We start from the raw sequence: 23,226 nt of genomic DNA on the forward strand, positions 1-23,226 counted from the left end.
GCAGGTAACTGTATTCCCTTTCAGTTATAAAAAATAAATGTAATCCGGCAGTGGCAGTAGGGGCTTGCACTGGGAGCCGTACGGTCTCCGGTTCAAGTCCCCGGATCGACCTAAATATGGAGTGTGGACTGCTACTTGGAGAGGTCCCAGTTTGCCTCCTGCCCTGCCGTGGTGCCCTTGAGCAAGGCACCGGACATCCCCCTTCCCCCCTCACTCCCATTGCTCCCCGGGCGCTGTGCAATAGCTGCCACAAACTCCCAGAAACCTGCAGGTCCGCTGCAACTCTGACTACTTTTAAATCCAGGCTGAAGACTTTTCTTTTTGTCGCTGCTCTTAATTGAAACTGAGCCGTTGTGTTCATCAGTAAAGTGGAACTTCTGTGTGAACTGTTCATATCTTAAACTGCACTGTAACTTTTTATTCATGTCTTTTTTATTTTAATGTTTCTTTTATTATCTTTTACTGTTTTTAAATGCCTTTGTCTGAATGTCTTTCATTTTTGTAAAGCACCTTGAATTGCCTTGTGTTGAAAGGTGCTATATAAATAAACTTGCCTTGCCTTGCCCACTGCTCCTAGTGCCAGACCCCTGGTACTAGGATGGGTTAAAAGCAGAGAACACATGTCACTGTGTGCTCTGCATGTGAGACCATTACAGAGGGTTTAATCCCATTCTATCTATCTGATCAGATTACTGTGAATCGAGGATCACTATTATTACACTGTTATGTATGGTATTACTTTAAGTGTGAATCTATACTTCTACTGCCTGAATTTGCTTTATGGTTTTTCACTTTCTTTGGTTCATTTATTCTGTTTTTAATTCAGCAGGTGAACCTGTTCATTAAACAGTGTGTGCGAGCTTAACTGTGTGTATTAAACTAAAATGGAGCCTTTTCTGTCAGCTCAGATGTAATCAGGTTACATTCCCAACCCTTTACAGGACAACGGCAGCCACTGTCCTACACATAAAGCCATACAACCTTGGTCATAAATAGTGTTGTGCACGCTGCACTGCCCTCAGGTGGTAGGATTGAATGGTTAGTTAGTTACAATACAATGAACACTATCAAATAGAGTTGATAATAGAAAATAATGTTTATATTTAGGCGAAGATAATTACAATCACTATCACTTAGAATAACACAAACCGGTATTTATAGGTGGTTTCAACCCCTCACTAAAGTATGTGTTATTATTCATAAGGATAAATGAATAACACAAGAATATTTTTTTTAAATAAGAATCAAATGATCTATTTAAATTCAAATAATAATAAAAAGGGATAAATTAAAAGGGAAGGATTAAATATGAATTAAATACGAATACATTTAAAAAAATGTTTTAAATAAGAATGAATGAATAAAACAAGAATATAAAAATGAATGAAACAAGAATAAAAAAAAAAGAAGAAAGTTGGAGCTGCCATTTCAAAATAAAAGCGTTGTGTAATGTTTCCCTATCACCGGAACTGCCTCATTTATTCCGGCTTCGGGTCAGGGCTTTTATTTTGACAGCCAGTTGAGATTTAACCCCACCCAAAATAATAAAATAAAATGTATACATTAAGAATAAAGACAATAATTAAAAAATAATAATAAACAAGAATAATAAAAAAAAGGATAACAAAATAAAACAAGAATACAACAATGAATTATAATAAAAAAATTAAATAAGAATTAATCAATAACACAAGAATAAAACAATGAATACAAAATAATAATAAAAAATAGAACTAAATAGGAAATAAAAAAATAATGAAAAGAAACTTTGAAAACATTAATTAGAATTAAATAAGGAATAAAATAAGAATACACAAATAAAATAAGAATGGATGAATAACACAAGAATAAAACAATAAATAAAAAATAATATAGAAATACAAAAATAGAAATAGGAAATAAAAAAAGAGTGAACAAATAATTTAATTATTAAACAAAATTAAATAGGAATAAAAAAATCCCACCTTCAAATACCTTTACGTTGTTTGCACCCGTCAGTAATGGAGCCACCCTTTAAAAATAAAAGCGGACCCCTCTCACCGGAAGTGTCACCGGGTCAGGGCTTTTATTCTGACAGCCGCCCTACAAGTACGGAGTGTTTTCCTTCGCCCGTTAGCTCGACAGTGGTGCTGCTGCTGAGCCTCCTCAGCAGTGTGTGGTGTGTTGAGAGTGTGTGTGGATGGTGGACTGTTCCCGGTGAAAAAAAAAACCCACACACCACACCACCGACCGACCTACGGGCCGAATTAAAATGCCTCATCGCCGCGTGTAAACGGGGCGAACTCGCGCAGGGAGAGATCCAGGCTCCGGGCAGATTAGAGGAAATATAACGGCAGGATGTTGCAAGTTTTAGCTTGTGGCGCCGTAGTTTTCCTCCCCGGTCTCTTCTTCGCCTTAAGGAGGCTCCTGCCGTGTGTGTTCAAACACTGGAGCGATGCCGACGTGGTGCTGATCAGCGAGAGGGTAAAACCATAGCTAAATTAATGCTTTTATTGGACCTGAAAACCTAAGAAAATACCACCTAACTCCAAGCTAACATGTAGCATTTGACCTTGTTTGGTAGCTTAGCTAGTAACGGTTACCCCTTAGCTAGCTAATGTGTTATTTTATATGTATGTGACGTCACGTTACCTGCTTTATACCGGTATCTATATTCAGTTTACCAGCTAAATGAAATGTGTGCGACGTAAATGTAAATGTTTTTTTGGGCTTTAGTGCAAAATGGGGCATCTTACAAGGATGATTGCAATATATCACAACAAAAACTACACATCCCTGTAGGAACAGATGCATGCTATCAGCTAAAAACTGTACAAAATGATACATGAATGAATTAAACGAGAATACAAAAATCCCTTTTTAAAATAAGAAAACATGTATAAAACAAGAATACATTTATTTTTTAATAAAAGATGAAAAATAAGAATAAAGATAAAATAAAATAAGATTACATTAATAATAAAACATATATACATAAATAATAAGAATACACCAGAATAAACACAGATATAACATCATTACAACAAAACTATGGTTCCCCTGTAGGATCATTATACATACATGCTATAGCTAAAAAGACCAACACATAAAGGGTATAATCGCACCTTTAGCCTTGATATACATGCTATTAGAAGTTGTATTTCTGTATAGGTGTAATAAATTGATATGTCTTAGAAATAACATTATTACTAAAAACATATACTAACATGCACGTATGTTTTTATGATGTGAAGTAACCTGGGACATCATTAAAACCCTGCATCCACTAGGGGCCTTGTCCACATCTGAAGGGATATTCCTGTGGAAAACACAAGCTCCATCCATTTATTGTTACATATCATGTGACCAATCAAATGGTGTTTCATCAGCAGCCTTTTCAGTAATTTGCTCATCTCACGGGTATTGCAAAGTAGTGATAATGAACACAGTTAGTGTGAGGGGTCAGTGTGACTCTCGCATGTGCACAGCTCAGTTCAATGCTCATTTGCACGCTGTCACTCCGGCTAATCCTCCTCTGAGCTCCGGTCAGGGTCGACTGCTGAGTTAGCTCTGCGATGGAAAACACTGAACCGGGCTCCTGAATAAACGCCGCTACTAATTTACTAATGCTCATCTAACGGAAATGTTCCTACACGCCTCGGGGGATGTCACACACCGCTTGTTCACAACTTAAACCAGTCTCTGAAGTCTTCTGTATCAAGCAGGTCCACAGCCTGGATCGCACCAGTGTCTTTTGAATTTGCTTGATATGTACCATCTATTTCATATTGTGGTGAAGTATACTGGCAGCAAACGTCAGTAACTTGGAGCATATTAATGGACGATCGTGTATGGGGTGTCAAACTCAATTTCATCGCGGGCCACATTCGCATAAAGGTTGCACTCAAAGGGCCGGTTGTAACTATATACATATAAATCTATATATAAAATAATGTATTAAATTACATTATTGCCTCTGAATTGGATTATTATTGGATAGGATAATAACTTAGTAATTAACTACGTCTGAAAGCAGAAGTCCAGGGCAAATCATGGCAAGTCTCTTCAGTGAGCATGTCACAAAACGAAATGCATTATGGGACATGTAGTTTATGGGGCAACCTGCTTCTGTAAATCGGCATGTAACCGTGTTATATTCTTTGCAAGCTCTTGCGGGGCCTCATAAAATGAAGTCGCGGTCTGGATTTGGCCCCCGGGCCTTGAGTTTGACACCCCTGGTGTATAGGGTTTGAACATTTACATGACTGTTAGATATCCACTTGCATCAACATTTCTCTCAGAAGTAAAGCATTATATATTTGTTTCTAGAGGACTTTAGAGAGACGGGTCAAATAGGAAGAGGCCAAGATGTAGTACTTTGTCCCTGAAATAGAAACTACTACAAACTCCTAAAGCGATGGATGCTGCACTTCCCATTCCTCGTCAACGTTATATTGGCTGAACAGCGCAAACTATGTCTGTGCCTTTGTGCACCTACATGAATAAATCAGAAGCCCCGGGATAAGTCTAAATCGGCGTCACGTGACTTGAATTTTGAATTGAGCCGTCCCTTTTATAGATACTATCTCTTTACGTATTAGTGATGGGAATTCATTTGGCTCGGCTCACTAAGAAGAGCTCCTAAACGGCTCTTCATGTTACCACGGAGCCTCAGTTTCGCCGCTGCAGGCTCCGGTGCTCGCCCCCCCCATCAAGGCTCGCCGGCAGTACACTTCCGTCACAAGAACACGCTTTGCTGGCGGCGAAAATAATCCCACCAGAATCCAAAGGGACGTCCTGGCCCTTTTTGCTTTTCGTAATTTCAAGCGATAAAAACTCTCGATCTTCTCTCGAATAATTTTTTTTTTCAAATGGCGGAAACGCTGTTACTGACCACATTACTGGACTGTGCTCAAACACTAGCGTTTTTTGCACCACAAATGAAAGCCTGCAGTGATGACTGTCAGGGCTACAACTAACATGTATTTATCGTTTGGTCTATAAGTCAAAACAGAGGGAAATATCTCTATCACAGTTTCTCAAAGTCCAAGGTTTTTGTCAGTTAAGACCCCCAAAGATATTAAATTAAAACTGGAGAAAAGCAGGACATGTTACTAGCGTTTCCTTTTCCGTCTATTGACATATTGTTTATTTGTTGTGTTGACTTTGATGTCCGAGGTACAAGCAATAAAGGTGGGCTAAATATAACTATGATTCGTATACAGCACCAGGTTTAACTTGAACCGACTTTAGAGAACAACACTTGACTTCACGAGGGATTATTCTGCTCAACACAACCCGACTCAGTTTAAGAATCTTACGGTCACAGTGAGCATTCGGCTTTTGGGTTTCGTACAGCGGCAGAGCTCCTAAAGAGGACAACAACTAATGTTCAGGTTAATTTTGTGTGCCTCTACTGTCTGTGACATATTTACATGCTTTAATGTTCAAAAGGTCGCTTCATCTATAGATTTCAATTAATCGTGGTCCTTTTTTAAAATGGTAATTGTGAATATCCAGAGTTTAAATTTCATTTTTGTTTAATTAGTTTTAAATCAGTGTTTCCGCCAGACCAGGGCTGAGAGGGCGTCCACCCCGAGAGCGGGGGGTGTGACGTCATGTCGCGTGACTTGAGTTTTGAATTGAGCCGTCCCTTATAGATACTATCTCTTTACGTATTAGTGATGGGAATTCATTTGGCTCGGCTCACTAAGAAGCGCCGGCTCTTCATGTTACCACAGTTTACCACAGAGCCTCAGTTTCGCTGCTGCGAGGCTCCGGCGCTCGCAGTTCACGCTCCAATAGCACCCCCCGCTCCAATAGCACCCCCCGTCGAGGCTCGCCGGCAGTACACTTACCGTCACAGGAACACGCTTTGCTGGCGGCGAAAAGAATCCCGCCAGAATCCAAAGGGACGTCCTTTTTCCTTTTCGTCATTTCAAGCAATTAAAAACTCTCGATCTTCTCTCGAATTATAATTGATTTTGGACGCCCTCATTCGGCTCGAGTTCAGGGCGTCCCGAGCTGAATGAGGGCGTCCAAAAAAAATGATAGATCGAGAGTTTTTATCGCTTGAAATGACGAATGACAAATGGCGGCAAGACGCCCCCCTGGCGGAAACGCTGGTTTAAATACAAATACATTTGGAAAGGAGTCACATTTTTGGTCATCACAATATCTACTTGTTTAATAATGACATTACTTTTCAAATGTAGTTGGATTATCATCACTCTTTTTTTCTTCAAATTCACACGTGAAAGATTTTTACTGTTGTTGATATTTTTAGTCATTTATTTGGATTTGCCTCAGAATGTAAAATATAACTTAAAGTCAATCAAATGTAAATGTTATCACCGCCTTGCATGCACACGTTACTGCTTTGCACCTTTGGGTAAATCTCTAAAATGATCTTCTTTATAATAATATGTAAATCTATTCGTAGCAATAATGGCATCAGCGTTACATTTGATGATGAAATCTGAAAAGCTGCAACCAGCTGGTCTTTAAACAATGAATTTACCGACAACAGTAACGACACCATGCTCTGCTTCTTATTGATTAAGTGTTTATTTACAAGAAGGAAAGGGAGCGATGCCGTTATCGCTGGAGCTGCATCCGTGGTGATGGAGAGGGTTCCTTCTTGCCATGACATGCACTTTACCCTGTTTCTGCCTCTGCTGTCACTTTTTCTTTTCGCTCTGCTGCAGCGGCAAAGCAACTCCACATTACGTCGCCCATTTACTGCAGGAGGCGAGTGTGAAGAAACGGAAAGAGACGTGTGACAGAACATGAGAGCATTTGCTCCGTGCATTAACCCTGAGTCTTTAGGAGGACGCGGTGAAAGGGAAGCGTGTACGTGTCCATTTGCATGTTCAACTTGATATAGGTGTAAAATGATTGTGATGCCCCTTTTTAACTTGAGGCACTCGGCAAGGGTGAAGTGATGTGCTTTCTGTGAGTGATTTAAACATTATTTCTTCTCCTATACTTCAACATTTCTAAGACATGCACTTTACCCTGTTTCTGCCTCTGCTGTCACGTTTTCGTTTCGCTCTGGTTACGTCGCCCATTTACTGAAGGAGGCGAGTAATATAGAACATGAGGTCCGTGCATTAACCCGGAAAGAGACTTTCGGGAGATTTTAGTCGTAGTGAGAGGGAAGCTGAGGTTCTCCACCGGCCTGACACAGCAGGAAATAAAGGACAACAAGGCCGAAACACATTCTCCCCTTTCTCCCCTCCACACGCTCCTCACCCCGTCCACCTCTCATCAGCACAGAGAGAGGGGGGGGGTTATTGCCGGACACACAATGAATGGGCTGTGTACAAATCTGGGTCTTATGATAAAGTATGCGGCCATAGAAGGCAGCGAGGCGTGGGGGTAAAATGTGTGCGAGTGTGTTTCTGGGGGTTAGAGAGGCCAGATAGGCTTTTCCTGCTCAGGCCTGGGATTTTTTTTTTTTTTTATAGATTTTAATTTTGTAGTTTTTCTAACCAAAAATGAAAGCCTGCAGTGACGACTGTGTCATGGCTACGACTAACAACGTGCAGAATACTTTCTTTATTCATTGTTTCGGTCTAGTGGGATAAATATTCATTCCAGCTTCTCAAAGTCTAAGGTCTAGTCTATAGGTATCTTGTTATGTCGGCCCAATAAAACCCCAAAGATATTTAGACAATTTCTGCCATTTCCCCACACACGTGTACTTAAACTAATTATAATCAACATTTGGTGATTACTTAATTAATTGTTGCAGCTCTAGACTTTTTTTTTACATTTTATTTAGCTGCACTTTCATCCTTACAATGAGCACAATAAAGACACAAAGTAATAACAACGAGAATAATGCAGATATCTTTGCTTCATTGAGCCAAACCATTGTAAATTCTGGTGCATTACAAATGGGCTAAACTCTTTAAGTGCATTTCTTGTGTTGATTTTAATGAGCCAGTAAGTCTTTTCCTGCTCAGGCTTTTGTTTTCTGTAGTCACATGACCTTGACGATGCCGGTGTCATGGCCGCGTTCCCATGCAGATTAGTGCGACTAACGGCAGGTTCAGAGAGGGAACAACGTCACAACAAATAATCTCTTTGTTTCTCAATCTTGCCGTTTTGCAACAAGCGATTACCTCGTTAGAAAAAGAGAAAGAAAGCAGTCTTTATTGACCTTGTAAAACCGGTCTTTATTCGCAGCTGGACTAAAGGTCTTAAGCTTTTCTCACACTTTGGGGAAGTCTCTGTTCCTACTTACTTACCTGACACGGGAACTCTGGGAAAGGTTGTAGTCAGCGTTTATTCTGTAAAATACAAAATAAAAACCTTCTACTGTCCTTTTAGACTTCAGCGATATGGAGAAATCTAATCACAATATTTCTGACCAAATGCTTCGATGTTGTGAAGATGTACTGTCATTCAATCAGTACTGTGGATTTAATGGCAAATAATACAAGTCTGGTAAATTCAGGAAATTACATCAGTTAAAGGTGAGGTAGGTAAGCGCGCTAGAATTTGAAAATACTCAGCCGGAAAAAATCTGCCACTTCCTTACAGAGCCCCTCCTCCAACGCGCACATGACCAATGAGGGCACGAGATAAGTTTGTGCACAGATGGAAGGCTGACAGGCAGGTAGGCCATCCAGTTACTTTAGCCGGCTCAGATGATTGGTCGTGCTTTTTACAGCGCTACGTTTTCCAGAGGTGACATTTGTTATGGCTTTTTTGTCAAAGCACTTCAGATACTCATTGCTATCGGGATGTTAAGAGCATTCCATGGAATATAACAAAAAGTGTATCTCGAGCCGGTTTCTCAGACTTACCTACCCCACCTTTAACGTCCCGATAGCAATGAATATATTAAATGCTTTGACAATAAATCCATAAATAAATATCACCTCTGGAAGCCGTGGCGCTGTAAAAAGCACGACCAATCATCTGAGCCGGCTAAAGTAACTGGATGGCCTACCTGCCTGTCAGCCTTCCATCTGTGCTCTAACTTATCTCGTGCCCTCATTGGTCATGTTCGTGTGTGTTGGAGGAGGGGCTCTGTGAGGAAGTCTGAAGGAAGTGGCAGATTTCTTTCAGCTGCGTACTTTCAGCTGGTTTCTCCATTCTTACCTACCCCACCTTTTAACTCTTAAGTCAGCCTTTAAAACCTGGGAAAAGGAAACCCTTACCGTATTACTTTATCCATAGTCTAATTCAAAATCTAGGCTTGTCTATCACGATATATCCATATTACATATAGCGCTCAGCCCTACTTAAGATGCTTTTATTTACTGGATCATCATGCTACTGCCAGTGGTGGTGTTTTCACGCGAGTGTGTTTGCGTAGACTGTATTTTGGATCGGGTGTGAATATCCTTGGGTCTGAGGAATCTGATCTCCTTATAGGCTCTTTTTTTATTAGGTTTCCTATGGTTCAATCTATGAACCTCACCCAATTATTGCCATCTTACTAGAGATGCACGGTTTGGGAAAAAATGTCTAATTCCAATTACTTTGACTGATATTGCATTCGCCATACGAGTAATTCAATTTAAACATAATTCATAATCTCACTGGCAAACATATTCAAATAATCATGATTTGAGAGGATCTGTACCAAGCAAGGATGTTTTTTATTATGACTGTAGAAAGCGATTTGAAGGCCGGGACTATAGGAACCTCTAAAATACTTTATTCAGATATTTTCATTTGATTGTGTTTACTGCTATTTGGATATTGCACCAGTCCATATTGCGATATTAATTAAGTTACGATTAATCGTGCAGCATCTATGCTACCATTAAAGATCTAGAAATGTACCATGTGTCTTTGACAGGACCTTGAAGTCAACATCTCTTAAGAAGCACACTTTTTGCTGAGTGTATTTCATGGCAGTCTATTTCTTACATTTTGAAATACGATGTAAACACTAATTTGTATCAAAGGGAAGATTATAAAGTGCCTCAATGTCAAGGGTTCGTCCCCCTGGGGAGAATAAACTGGACCTTTTGGACACCTTAATGACATTTGTTGTTTTCGGGACACCATGCAAGGGGCATTATAACCCGATGATTAATGAAGTAAAAAAGTCAAGGGGTTTCTTAGGAATCATCCACTGAGGACAGTTAATGTCTAATCCAGATATCAAGACAGTCCACCCTGTGCTTCGTGACATATCTTATCAACAGGCTAGAACCGCTGACTGAACACTTTGCAAAACAGGGCACAATCTTTATCAATGATTATATTTTCTGACTTTTAAACCTTCAAACCCCATGATTCCTATATAATCTGTTTAGGGAAGATATGATCATTTCTGGTTTTAAAGTGAATTAGAAGTCCTCAGATCCAATATGTGTCCTCTCCTAAAACGGTATTAATCCAAAACAAAGGCCTACGAACCACAAAAGTTTGTTTTAAATTCAAATGAGCTTTCTTTCTGTCTCACACAAGCCTCTCATCCATAACCATCACCTGAGTAATTGCTGCACTGGATGCCATTTTTTTTCTTTTTCTAGGTAACCTTTGTTATGGCGTTTTTCCACTGCAGCACGTAGCAAGTCTTTTTTTTGCTTTTCCTCTCGGGCTAGTTCCGGCTCAGAGCTACTTTTTCACCTTTTTTCTGCCCCTCCAAAATCGAGGTTCTTACCGGGCCAACAACCGGGCTGAATATGCTCAACTAGTGACGTAAACACTCTCGACTGCTGAGTGGTCAGAGAGAATCGCTGGCAAGGGTGGGGGGGGCTACAACTACAACAACATGAACATATTTGACCGTGATTTAATTGTAATACACGTTTCAAAATTACGCCGAAGTAACAATATACTGATACCGGTCTGCAGACAGACGGCAGGTTTTCTGAATGGAGATCGGCTAAGCTAACGTTGTATATATGCTCCGACCGTCCACACTCACAACAACGGCCTACTGACATAAATAAAGCAGCGACTGTATTCGCCATGACACAGGCAGTCTGTGGTTTGTAATTGTTTAACTTGTGTCTAGTTTCTGAACAGATATGAGGAGCTGTGATCTCTGTGTGCTAACTGCTAACGGCTGATGTTGGTTTTGTGGTTCGCATTGAAGATGACGTCACGGCAGTTTTACACAGCGTCGCTCCGCCCGCCGAACAGCCGATCGCCCCGCCTACACTGCGTTACTATAGTTACTACCCCAGTTACTAAACTGTAATGGAAACGCAGCATAAAGTGAGCCTGGCCTACCAAGGCCAAACTAAGCTGTGCTAAACCGTGCTAGGTCCTGCAGTGGAAAAGTGCCATAAGTCTCCTTTCATTGCTGTAGGTGGAGAATGTGAACCAGAAATAAAAGCTGAAAAACTTGAAACTGTGACGTTGTGAAAGAGCTGACTGTCCATTATGGCTGCAGTGAGTGTTGGGGAATAAATTACATGTTTTCTGATTCAAAAGCAGCTTACTGTCACTGCTGCCAAGTTGGAGGACGGCCAGGAAAGAGAGAGCTTGTCTGTGCAAAAAAAGCGGCCATTCATACTTTGAACAAATTGGTGATCTAATCCCACTTCCTGTTTGAAATGGACAGAAATGAACTCAATTAGAAAAAGAAAATCTGCCAGCGTCTCTTTGGCTGAAAGCTGAACATTCCTCACGTTTTTCATTACCGTCAGGGAGGTTTTAGTGTACGAGTTGTAAGAACACTATTATGGATGCCACCGTACACAGTGACACTTCAAATGGAGTCGCACCAAGTTCTCCTATGACAAGTCTGTTTATAGACGGGGAAAGATGAGGCCAAGCACTGCTAATCTCATGATGGTACTGAACTTGTAGGTCAGTGTACCAGACGCTAGATTTATTCAAGTTTTAGTCGGATCAATCACAAAGGGAACTCAATTTACAAGACTAGGGATGCACGATAATTATCGGTCCGATATTAGGAATTATGACGTCATCCCGATAAACCCGATACCAGTATTAATAGCCCCGATAATATACAATATATTTTTTGGGGGAAAAAAAAGAAAAAAATACTGCGGTGTGGGTGGATTGGGATGAGGGGCGCTTGTTTTTCACTCGGCTCCTCCCGGTTTGCCAGTACTGTGGTATTAGTGGTTTAGGAAGAGGGGAGTTTTTCACAAATCCAGCGCTCCCTAACTCATGCCTGGCTGTGACGTAAATGGTGTGCGGCCGTGAAGCCAGGACAGTAAACAAACATGTCGTCGTTGGTATGGGCGTTGGAGCTATGTGCAACTCAAGGCATATGCTCGAACCGGAGCTGCCTGGACGCTGCAATCATGTTGCGCACTATCCGTGATGAGTGTGCTGACTTTTCGTACAATGTCCCACTGTCTGGCTTCCTGCATAAAGTCAAGTGCTCGGCGCAGTTGTGGCGAAATGTCGCTCCTCTGTTTTCATTTAAGCAGCTCCTTATATCCGTTAGCGCTGCTAGCTAGCACCAGATGCTAACAACAACAATACACGTAAGGTCTCTCTCTCGCTCGCTTGGGCCACACATACACACACCCTCCCGGTCCTCCCAACAGCCAGTCGGTGCCCTGCCGGTGAGCGTGGAAGTGTGGTCTGCCACAAGCGGGCGGCAGGAGCAGGGCTGTCAGCATCAGCTTGTAGATGGTATTTTAAACTCGATGCGCTCTGAAACTACGGGGCGGCCGAGGAAAAAAATACACATGCGTTAATCGCGTTAAAATAATTAGTGGCGTAAACATTTTTTTAGTATCGGTCTTGAGAAGCAGGAAGTTATCGGTATCGGTTTCAAAAAACCAATATCGTGCATCCCTAAACTAGACGTTTGTTTTGTGAGGGTGTACCTGGGCACAGAGGTGCTTTGAGCTGATGCTAACAAGACAATGTCTTAAACAAATAGAAAGACATGTATTCATATTATATACACAGCAAATGTTGTTGACGTTGGGTACACAGGTACATGCACAAAGTAAGACAAGCAAAAGATGGTGTTTCGAATAATATATTTGTTGCATTCTTAGGCGTAATGTTGTTTTCGAAGAGGTGCCATATGACTGTTCTTGGGAGAAGTGTCACTCATCTAATTTTGAATGTTAAATGTTTCCATAAATCAAATTAACTGTACAAAAAATATAATATTTATCTGTTACCTTTTGAAATATATAAAATATACATCCACACAAAACTGTTGACATCAGGGGTACGCAGGTAAACAAAGTAAAAAAGGCAATATTTTAAATAAAATTGGTTAAATACAGAGTTGGTCTTGGTTGCCATCTTGCTCCCATAAATACAATTATCTGTTCAAAAAAACACTATATATATTTTTTACCTTTTTGAAATGTATAAAAATGTTGGTGTTAATCTGGCATGATATAAACCGTCTTAGTTTAGCTTGTTAGCATGCCTAGGCTAGTTAAAAACACAACCATACATTTTTTTAAATCAGATTTCTAGAGTGTGTTTAATGAATGTATTTGCTGACGTTTATATAACACTTTCTCTTTGTTTGTGTCTCTCTCAGGCTCGTGTCCTCCATCCATGCCGTTATGGCGACCACGGCGGGAGTCATCGTGGTGTCGTCATGCCGGGGCAGCGTCATTAGTGACAGGTCGGACTAACTTTCATTCATCCTGTTAGAAAAATATCCCTCGTCCCCGGCTTGAGCTTCAGTCTCAGGATCCATGTATCTGTGATCCTCTCCAGAATGGAAGTCATCACATACAGAGCATCAACTAGTTCCTGAACAGTGTCCTTCACATGCTGATATCCAAGAGAGGGAGTTACACAGTCACAAGATGGAGGAATAGAAAGCAGTATTCAATGTTTACTTCAGATTAGCTCCACGTCAGAAATGAGCATGCTTGATGTCTCTCCATAGAGGCTGAATCATCATGTTAATCACATAGCTATCACATGCCTCAAACAGTCCTGATGCTCTTCTAGGTAATCACACATCCTGTCATGTTCACAGCTGCAGTTGGGATGCCTTTGTTATCACGTTACTCTCATGTTGGAGGAGGACATTCAGTATTTTCCCAACAAATCCCTTTCACACCTTTCTCTGCATCTCATTGTTTCCCCACACTCAATCATTACTTTGCACCTGCACTCATCAAGGCCAAGACACAAGGCTGCCTTTAATAAGATAAGATAAAAAGATTATAAATATGTAGGGGAAGGGCCTTTCTTCTGCGGATGTACCCACAGCATCAACATATCTAAATTGACCAATCGGAATCGAGTTTTAAAGCCATATAAGAAATGGCTTTAAGAATATTGTTTGATATCATTTTCATTATTTCACGTAAATGCATTAAATGAATGTCGCAAGGAAAGAAACCTACTTATAGTTCTGTTGCATGGACAAGGTGAAGTATCTATCTATCTATCTATGAACAGCCAATCATAGCCCTTGATGTCGCGTGCAACAATATGTTTAGTTGTACCTTCAACATGTAACACAACAGAAACAATGTGGATTGGTAAATTATCAAGAAATGTACGAGTAACAAAAGAAAAGGCTCAAAGTATTTCAGTATTTATTTGTTTTTGAAAGGCTGAGCAATAACAGAACATTGTGTTTCTAAACTAAGCAGGAAAACAGCCAGGACAAAGTGTGGGAATACAACAAACTCCATTGTTTCCAGCAGCCTCGTCTGTACAGTATAATGGCTGCACTGTATGCTGGAAACAAGGGTTACCAGTGTACCTACACTAAGATGATCCAGGGTTTAGACTGCCCTTAATACCCTTGAAGAAAAAACACTTGTACTGCAGTGCTATATCTGTACGAGAGTTGCTACAACACTGATTACAACGGGACTATCTTCAGACTGGACCTCTTTATATCATACGTAGGTCAAAGGGCTTTACCCCATGAGACATGCTCAATGTCCATTCACAATCTACCACAGCAGGGGCTCAGTGCTCAAGCTATTTCATGTCATAAACTCTTTACATTTACTGCTACAAATATACATTTTTCTGAGTTTTTCTTTTATTTCAACCAAGCGCCTCATCAACCACCTGATGGGAGGTTATCGTGCCACTTTTTAGACGCTTTTATCCAAAGAGACTTACATACTCAATACTGTGTCCAATCCCCACAGGAGCAATTTGGGGAGAAGAGTCTCATGGACACAACGACATGCTGACTGCAGTGGGGTTTGAACCCACTGCGCCACATGCCTCCGCCAGTTAGCATAGTTTTAGCTTCCCCATGCAGTTTAGGCAAGTGTTATGCTAACCTAATGCTAGCAAAGAAAAAACACTTGTACTATGTATCCTCAATTTCCTTTTTTAAATACAGTCTTTTCAACCAAGACTTTCCCTTTATCTACACAAAAATATATATATCTTCAATTTTCTTCTATTTAAGTAGAGGCTTTTCAATCCAGCTCCACATCAGCCACCTGGCAGAAGGTTATTGTTAGCCTAGCATTAGCTTCCCTGGTGCAGTGTTGCAAAGTGTTACGCTACGGTAATTTTTGCAAAGAAAAACTGTAAAATAAATCTTTCCCTTTTTATCTACACAAAAATATATATCTTCCATTTCTTCAATTCAAGAAGAGCCTTTTCTTTACAATCAAGCTCCACATCAGCCACCTGGCAGGAGGTTAATGTTAGCATAGCATTAGCTTCCCCGTGCAGTTTGTGGAAGTGTTGCGTTGTCATTTTTGCAAAGAAAAACATACTGTACCGCTGTGCTGTATCGTTCAAAGAGTTGCTTTACTGATTACAGCTACACTATCTCAAGACTACCTATGATTGTACCTCTTAATATCACAGATAAGTCAAAGGGCTTTACCGCATAACACATGGTCAATGTCCATCGTATAATCGGCACAGTGGGGCCTCAATGCTTAAGCAATTGTTATGTCATGTACAGTAAAAAATCAAGCTCCACATCAGCCACCTTGCAATAGGTTATTGTTAGCATAGCATTAGCTTCCCTGGTGCAGTGTAGTGTTACGCTAGGCTAATGCTAGCGTGTTAATCTTCCTGAGTCAGCGGGCAGGCCCAGTTTCAGGGCTGCTAATCTCCGCCGGCCCTCCCCTTCACCCACAGAGATTAATCCCTTCACAACGCCGCTCAGTTCTGCCGTCCTGTGACATGCACACGGCCTGGAGCTTAGGAGACACATGCTCCAAAATCAGACCCATGCACACTCTTAATGCTCCATCACAATCTGTCTCTTTATTTAGCCGTCCATGCTTCTTTTTCAGTGGGGGAACCTCCAATAGTGAGGAAAAAATGTATTTGAAACAGCTGAGAGAGCAGGCTAATGCCCATATGTTGAGTGACTCAAGATTCAAGGCTTTTATTGTCATGTGTTGATAGCTACAGTGTAGATATATCAATGAAAATCTTAGGTCACAGACTCCTCCAACACAATAAAACCAATACAATAGAATAGAAATAGTGCAAGGAGAGTCTATATACAAGTAATTGGAATATGTTATATTAGATAAATAATTTGTAAGTTGCAAATGGATGATTGTTATGGATGTTCTTTCAAAAGAGCAGGTGTTTAACAGTCTTCTGCCATGGGGAAACCTCCAATACCGAGTAAAAACTGTACTTTGAACAGCTGAGAGAGCATGGTAATGCCCATATGTTGAGTGCATATTCTACCTCATGCTAACAGAAGGATCTTTTAATATTCTCATCACTGAACGGCTCCTGACTAAAACCCTGTGGCCTTAAAGACGGAGTATAGATAGATGGATACTTTATTAATCCCAAATTGGGAAATTATTTTGTTACAGAACCAGCGTGCTCAACATTAAAATAAAAATACTTAAAAAGTGGAAAAGAGTTAACAATGAAAATGAAAAATAGTATATCAAATAGTCTGGATAATTAAAATGTTCTTGGGGAGGCGTGTGGTGCAGTGGGTTGAGCGTTGGTGTTGGGATCAGGGGTCACAGGTTCAAACCCCACTGCACGACACGCATGTCGTTGTGTCCCTGAGACTCTTCACCCCAAATTGCTCCTGTGGGGATTGTCCACAGTATCGAGTATGTAAGTCCCTTTGGATAAAAGCGTCTAACAAGTAACATGTAATGTAATAATGTTCTTTTTAAAAAGGTCAAAAATACTGCAGTAGCAGGAACAGGCGGTGCACATAACTTTCTGATACCTCATTCACACCAACGGTGTTTCAGGGCCGGTTCGGAGCTGGAGCTTGAAAAGCACCGGGTTTTCCTGTTCACACCGCAGCGGAGCAGCCTCTTAGCCTCGTTTCAAGCACCAAAAAATTGTCCGGCCAGAGCAAAAGCACCACATACGTCACGCTTACGTCGAGGCGGGGGCAGGGGCGGGATCAACTCCTGAACAACAACAACAACAAGCCGGCGTTTTATCCAGCTTGTACACAACGATGAAGAAACTTAACAAGCAGCAGTGGTCCACTGAAGAGACCAGCTACCTGCTGGGAATCTGGTCTTCCGAAGAGGTACAGAGGAAGCTGGAGCACAATCGGCCATTGTTGTTGTTGTCGGTGTGAGCAGCTGTGAGGGGTTTCTACGCGGTTTGGCTTAATGAAGCAGGCACGCAAACGCTTACGGGCGGTGGGCGGTGTGAAAAGAGCCGGAGCTAAACCGAAGAACCGGTTCTGAACCTGAAAAGCTCTAGCACGGAGCTTGAACCGGAGTTGCGTTGGTGTGAATGAGGTATTAGTGAGTTACTCAAATGAGTACCAGGAGCCAATGTTTGGTACTCAGGGCTGCCCTTCTGTTTTGCGAACGTCGACAGGAGAGGTGGGCGCTAGTGAAACACGCGTGTGGAGTGGAGCACACGCCGGAAGTTGAGGCACAATTCCGTTGTACACACCAACGTTAACAGCAGCCCCGTCTGTGCGCACGGCGACCGGCTCTGTCGTCCAGCGATCGCAGCGCCTTCTGGAAATGCTTCACAAGTCCGCCGGTGCGCTTAGTGACACAAGTGACGGTACGCATTTCAGATGTTTGCCGCGCATGCGTACCAGTTATGTGCACCCCTGCTTATAATGTACTGTATATACATATGATGGTATATCATTTACAGATGTACAGAATAATTGTGATCTCTTAATGAAGAATCTGGATTTATTACAATTTGGGCCCCTCTCTAGCGGCCATTGTTTCTCAGATTTATAATAACATATTGTACTAAACGCTATCAATGCTGTGATGATTGGACGCTGAAACATCTCCAGAAACAAATTCAGATGGGACTAGAAACATGAGCTAAATAAACCACATCACAATTTACAGGCCGACTTCCTGGGGGAAATATGACTAACTAAGAGATTGCTTTCAACATATTGGGTGCACCAATAAAGGCCTTTAATAATGTTGATACATTTGAGTTTTGGCCGATATTCATTTTAAATATTAACATTTTTAAAAGGATCTCTTAATTTCATTTTTACCCAAGACACTTTCCTGTTGTAAGATGAGCCTTGTCATCGTTTTTAAACTACCTCAAGCATACTGTATCTTTTAACACATTCAATACAACAACCAACGTATATGAAAATACTTATACTAGTATATCGTTGAGTCTATTTTCTGACACATTAGCTTGTTTTATTTCGGTCCAACTTTTAGCTTTTTTGCATCCAAAGTGGTTTAGATATTCTGGATAAGTTTATCTTAAAACTGCTTGTTTTTTTCCTAGTCCCTTTTTCTATTCCCTTGATCCTCTTACGCAACAGTCTGTTATTGCAAATTAACAACCTCTGGAATGCCCAAATTGACCAATCAGAGTCGAGTATTCAACTAAGTGGTGTAACAGAATATCATAATGAAATGTAACATTAGGGAGGTGTATTTATGTTTCTCTGTGTGTTTAAAAAAGGCAGTCCCTTTGCCCTTAATTAGACCCTCCAGAAAAACGCAGGCTAAAACCCTTGATTATGCGATCAAACATGCGGGGGTTATGTGGTTTTATGCGGTGAAATTGCGGGAAGTTGTGAAATATGCGGAAATATGCTAAATATGTGGAAAAAATAAATATTGGGATGTCTTATTTATTTATTCTCTCTCACACACAACCTGCCGCTAACGTTAAACCCCTTTACTATACAATTAAACACATTCAATGTTTATTTATTGTAAAAGCAATTGGGCTATTTTAATCACACTCTCTCACGCACACGCACACACAAACACACACACACACACACACACACACACACACCACACACACACACACACACCTCCGCCTCATTCTGTTTTCATTTCATTTCATTTACTCATATCTGACCAGCTTCAATCTCGTAGGCTTCTCATCTCGTTTCTTGTAGCCCTCGAAAGGGTTTTGGAGGTCGATGCCTCGGTGAACGTGAGTTGTTTCTTGTCCGCAGCAGCAGAAAGCATGTTCGAATGTTTGAATGAATCAAAGTGGATCGTCACCGTCGATGTTCTATTATGCTCCAACACACAGTTGCACGGGGTGCAGAATAGTTTCCCCCCACTTTCGTGCGAGACATCGGGGAACTGCTTTGCCCGGTCTTTAGCAGAAATGTTCGTCGGTAAATGAGATGGATTAGATGTTTTCATCTTGGTGTTTTCTCTCTCGTGTGAGCTCCACACGTTCACTCTACGCTGTTGTTTACCTTCTGTGATGCGCGAGCTGATGACGTCGCGTCATCATCATCATCATCTCACTTCACGTCAAGACGAGTTCACTTTTGTATTTTTTTTACTAAGTGTGGAAAAATGCGGGGATTATGCGGCCTTTTGATAAATATGCGGCCTTTTAAAAAATCTGCGCCATTTTGCTGATTGTGCGGTAAATTCTGCGATCGCAGAATCACGTTTTTCTGGAGGGTCTACTTAATACAGTCTTTAAATGGACATAGCGTTGTTTCTACCCGGAGCTGTTTGTTGTGCCTTCCTGCTCTTAATCCGCATGCACCGACCTTTAAGAGCTGAAGATCCAATGAGGGGTCAGCGGTCAGTAGCTCAGCTCTGCCCTGCAGCTTTATGCCATGCTGTCCACATAATTAACCATCATGGTAATCGCTGCTCATTAAAGTGCTGCAGCCATCTGAGCTGTGTTTTATACTGTACTTACATAAGCCTGCCTTCAAGCCTGTGTGTGTGTGTGTTTGAGAGAAAAGGCATATAGGTTACATGTTCCTGTGTGTTGAAGCTAAAGGTTGTTTACTGTTCCATCTATCTGCTCTATCTGCTCTAATACCACGTAATCATTAACTCATCAATTACGTAACTCTGAGAAATGTGGAGTCAGGTTGTTTTGTCAAAATGCTCCCAAGCAACATTTAAGATTACACATTTTTTTCTTCAGTGCACATTTTTGAACAAATAGTTCCACTGTGTTAAGGATAAATAATGTAACTAGGTATGAGGTATGTCAATCTCAAAAATCTTTTTTTTTCCGTGTCAAAATTGTTTCTATATCTAGTCCAGTCAGCGCTTATAGACTAGTGCAGTGATGATTAGTATTAGTGCGACCCGGAAGCATTGCAAGGGTTCCCTTGACAAAAAGCAATGGTATATTGCAGAAAATAAGCTAATAATAATAATAATAATACCACCATTTTTAAAAGTTAAATGCAATCGGCAAATGAGAAAAAGCTAATGTTGGGCTATAAAGGAGCTACAGCACGGTCACATGACTTCACGCCACCACCGCTAAGCTAAAGGAGGCTAATGTTGGGCTATAAAGGAACTACAGCACGGTCACATTACTTCACGTCACCACCGCTAAGCTAAAGGCTGCTAATGTTGGGCTATAAAGGAACTACAGCACGGTCACATGACTTCACGTCACCACCGCTAAGCTAAATGTGGCTAATGTTGGGCTATAAAGGAACTACAGCACGGTCACATGACTTCACGTCACCACCGCTAAGCTAAAGGAGGCTAATGTTGGGCTATAAAGGAACTACAGCACGGTCACATGACTTCACGTCACCACCGCTAAGCTAAAGGAGGCTAATGTTGGGCTATAAAGGAACTACAGCACGGTCACATGACTTCAAGTCTCCACCGCTAAGCTAAAGGCGGCTAATGTTGGGCTATAAAGGAACTACAGCACGGTCACATGACTTCAAGTCTCCACCGCTAAGCTAAAGGCTGCTAATGTTGGGCTATAAAGGAACTACAGCACGGTCACATGACTTCACGTCAACACCGCTAAGCTAAAGGAGGCTAATGTTGGGCTATAAAGGAACTACAGCACGGTCACATGACTTCACGTCACCACCGCTAAGCTAAAGGCGGCTAATGTTGGGCTATAAAGGAACTACAGCACGGTCACATGACTTCACGTCTCCACCGCTAAGCTAAAGACGGCTAATGTTGAGCTATAAAGGAACTACAGCACGGTCACATGACTTCACGTCACCACCGCTAAGCTAAAGGCGGCTAATGTTGGGCTATAAAGGAACTACAGCACGGTCACATGACTTCACGTCTCCACCGCTAAGCTAAAGACGGCTAATGTTGGGCTATAAAGGAACTACAGCACGGTCACATGACTTCACGTCTCCACCGCTAAGCTAAAGGCGGCTAATGTTGTGCGTGATGACGTTGAGTAGTCGCATTTAGACACTTGATAGCAACTAAATGACCTAATATTGCATTTCCTGCAATTTGCTCTTGTCCGTATTCTGTCCTAATTAACCTGTATTGGTCTTTTTGTTTTTCCTCAGGCACTGGCTGGCCACCTACTTTGTCATCTGGTTCGGTGTGCCCTACATGGCGTACGACATCTTCGCCATGTATCTCAGTCACTACCACCGCTTCCGCGTCAAAGGGCACGAGGACTACAAGCGCCATTCGCTGAGGACGATAAGCACCTTCGTGCGCAGAGAGTTCCTGCTGGTGTTGCATCACATCGCCCTGCTAACCATCCTGCTGCCCGTCACGCTGGTGAGTAGTGCTGCGTACCGGTACACCGAACCGGTACTGGACTTGTAAAAAGTTTCGGTTCAAGTCCGGTTAAAACCGGAACGTCGGGAACCGGTACTTGGACTCGCAAAAAAACTAGCACTTATGTATATTCTGGTGCCTCTGGTTATTTAAACATTCCCTGATAAACGTTATTCAACGTCAATAAATGAGTGCTAATCCCAGTGTGCTCAGTGTACAACATCACATGTCATTTCACCTTCGATTCACGGTTTGAAAACGTAGCATTTCGCCACATGCTAATGCTAACCGGAAGTGAATACTTTTCAGAATAAAAGTATTAAGTTAATAGTGTGAACTTCCGGTTTTTTCAGAATAAAACTGATTTAAATTAAATAGTGTATTTAATTCAAAATTACGCCATATCAACATTGATTTTAATTTCTAACAGTATGTATGTACGACATCACTATGTATGTAGTATGTACTGTATAATGTACACATGTAGAGTTGTAGAAAAGACATGGTGTACAGACAGTACAGTACACTTTGACTGTACAGTCACTACAGTGTAGCCTATACTGTGTAGTAGGTGTGTAACAGTGTAATGCGTATAGTCTACTCTACACTCTACCTTTCAGCAACGTTTTAGGGATTTAGGCTCAGTCAGCTCAGGGACTGTTTGGTTACTTTAGTTTGGTAAATGAAATAAATGTTTGAACTTTGTAGTAGTTCACTGCAGTAGCGTGGCGTGGGGAAAAATGTAGGGGAATCCCATATTTTGGGTCGGGGGGTGGTCAATAACGTAACCAATGAGTGATTACAGCGCCCGGTATCGTTTTACACACATTTGTATCACACAGATGCAGGACTTGCACACGCCTGTTATCTAACCGAAAGGTCCGCACACACTCTCCAGCTGAAACTCTCTCCTTATTAATTTAAGCATTTTACTTATTAATGTATGCAGACAATCACACAATCTATGTGATGTTTGGATTTACCGTGCCTCTCAATTGCCCGTGACAGGTTGGCAAGGTCGATGAATCCTGAAGTTGCCCAAGGATTGTTCAGGGAGCACGAATCCTTGTCAAAAAGAAGACATGGCCAGCAAAATAGACGCTGAAGTTTAGCGCTTCCAGTTAGCCACTCCGTGCGGACATAATTGTCCTCATTGAACGTCCGTTATCTCCCTGATACACCATAGACTGGTGTACACACAGCTCGAGTGCGGGCATTGGCCTGTCATCTGATTGAATTTTCAGTTGCTGCTGTAGCGGAAGTTTAGTAAAGTTATGTTTGATTAAGTACGCCAAATCTCCACCCTCCATAATGCTTCATTTGCTTGATAATTTCTAACGGCGGTGATGACAGTTACAGTATTAAAACTGATGTTGATGTGATTTGATTGGATGGCAGTGTCCAATCAAATCGC

At 41.4% G+C, this 23,226-nt stretch overlaps 1 protein-coding gene across 1 annotated transcript in view; it reads left to right on the top strand.

Annotated features, from left to right (window-relative positions):
* The first annotated feature begins 2,078 nt into the window (after positions 1-2,078).
* LOC117532793 (ceramide synthase-like) overlaps positions 2,079-23,226 on the top strand; it is a 47,359-nt gene continuing 26,211 nt past the window's right edge. Inside the window, exons 1-3 of the mRNA XM_034196287.1 lie at positions 2,079-2,463; positions 13,449-13,534; positions 21,593-21,812. Coding sequence (XP_034052178.1) covers positions 2,338-2,463; positions 13,449-13,534; positions 21,593-21,812 — 432 coding nt within the window. The 5' untranslated portion in view covers positions 2,079-2,337. The remainder of the gene's footprint in view (positions 2,464-13,448; positions 13,535-21,592; positions 21,813-23,226) is intronic.

Source organism: Gymnodraco acuticeps, unplaced genomic scaffold (genome assembly GCF_902827175.1).
Source record: "Gymnodraco acuticeps unplaced genomic scaffold, fGymAcu1.1, whole genome shotgun sequence".
Taxonomy (NCBI): domain Eukaryota; kingdom Metazoa; phylum Chordata; class Actinopteri; order Perciformes; family Bathydraconidae; genus Gymnodraco; species Gymnodraco acuticeps.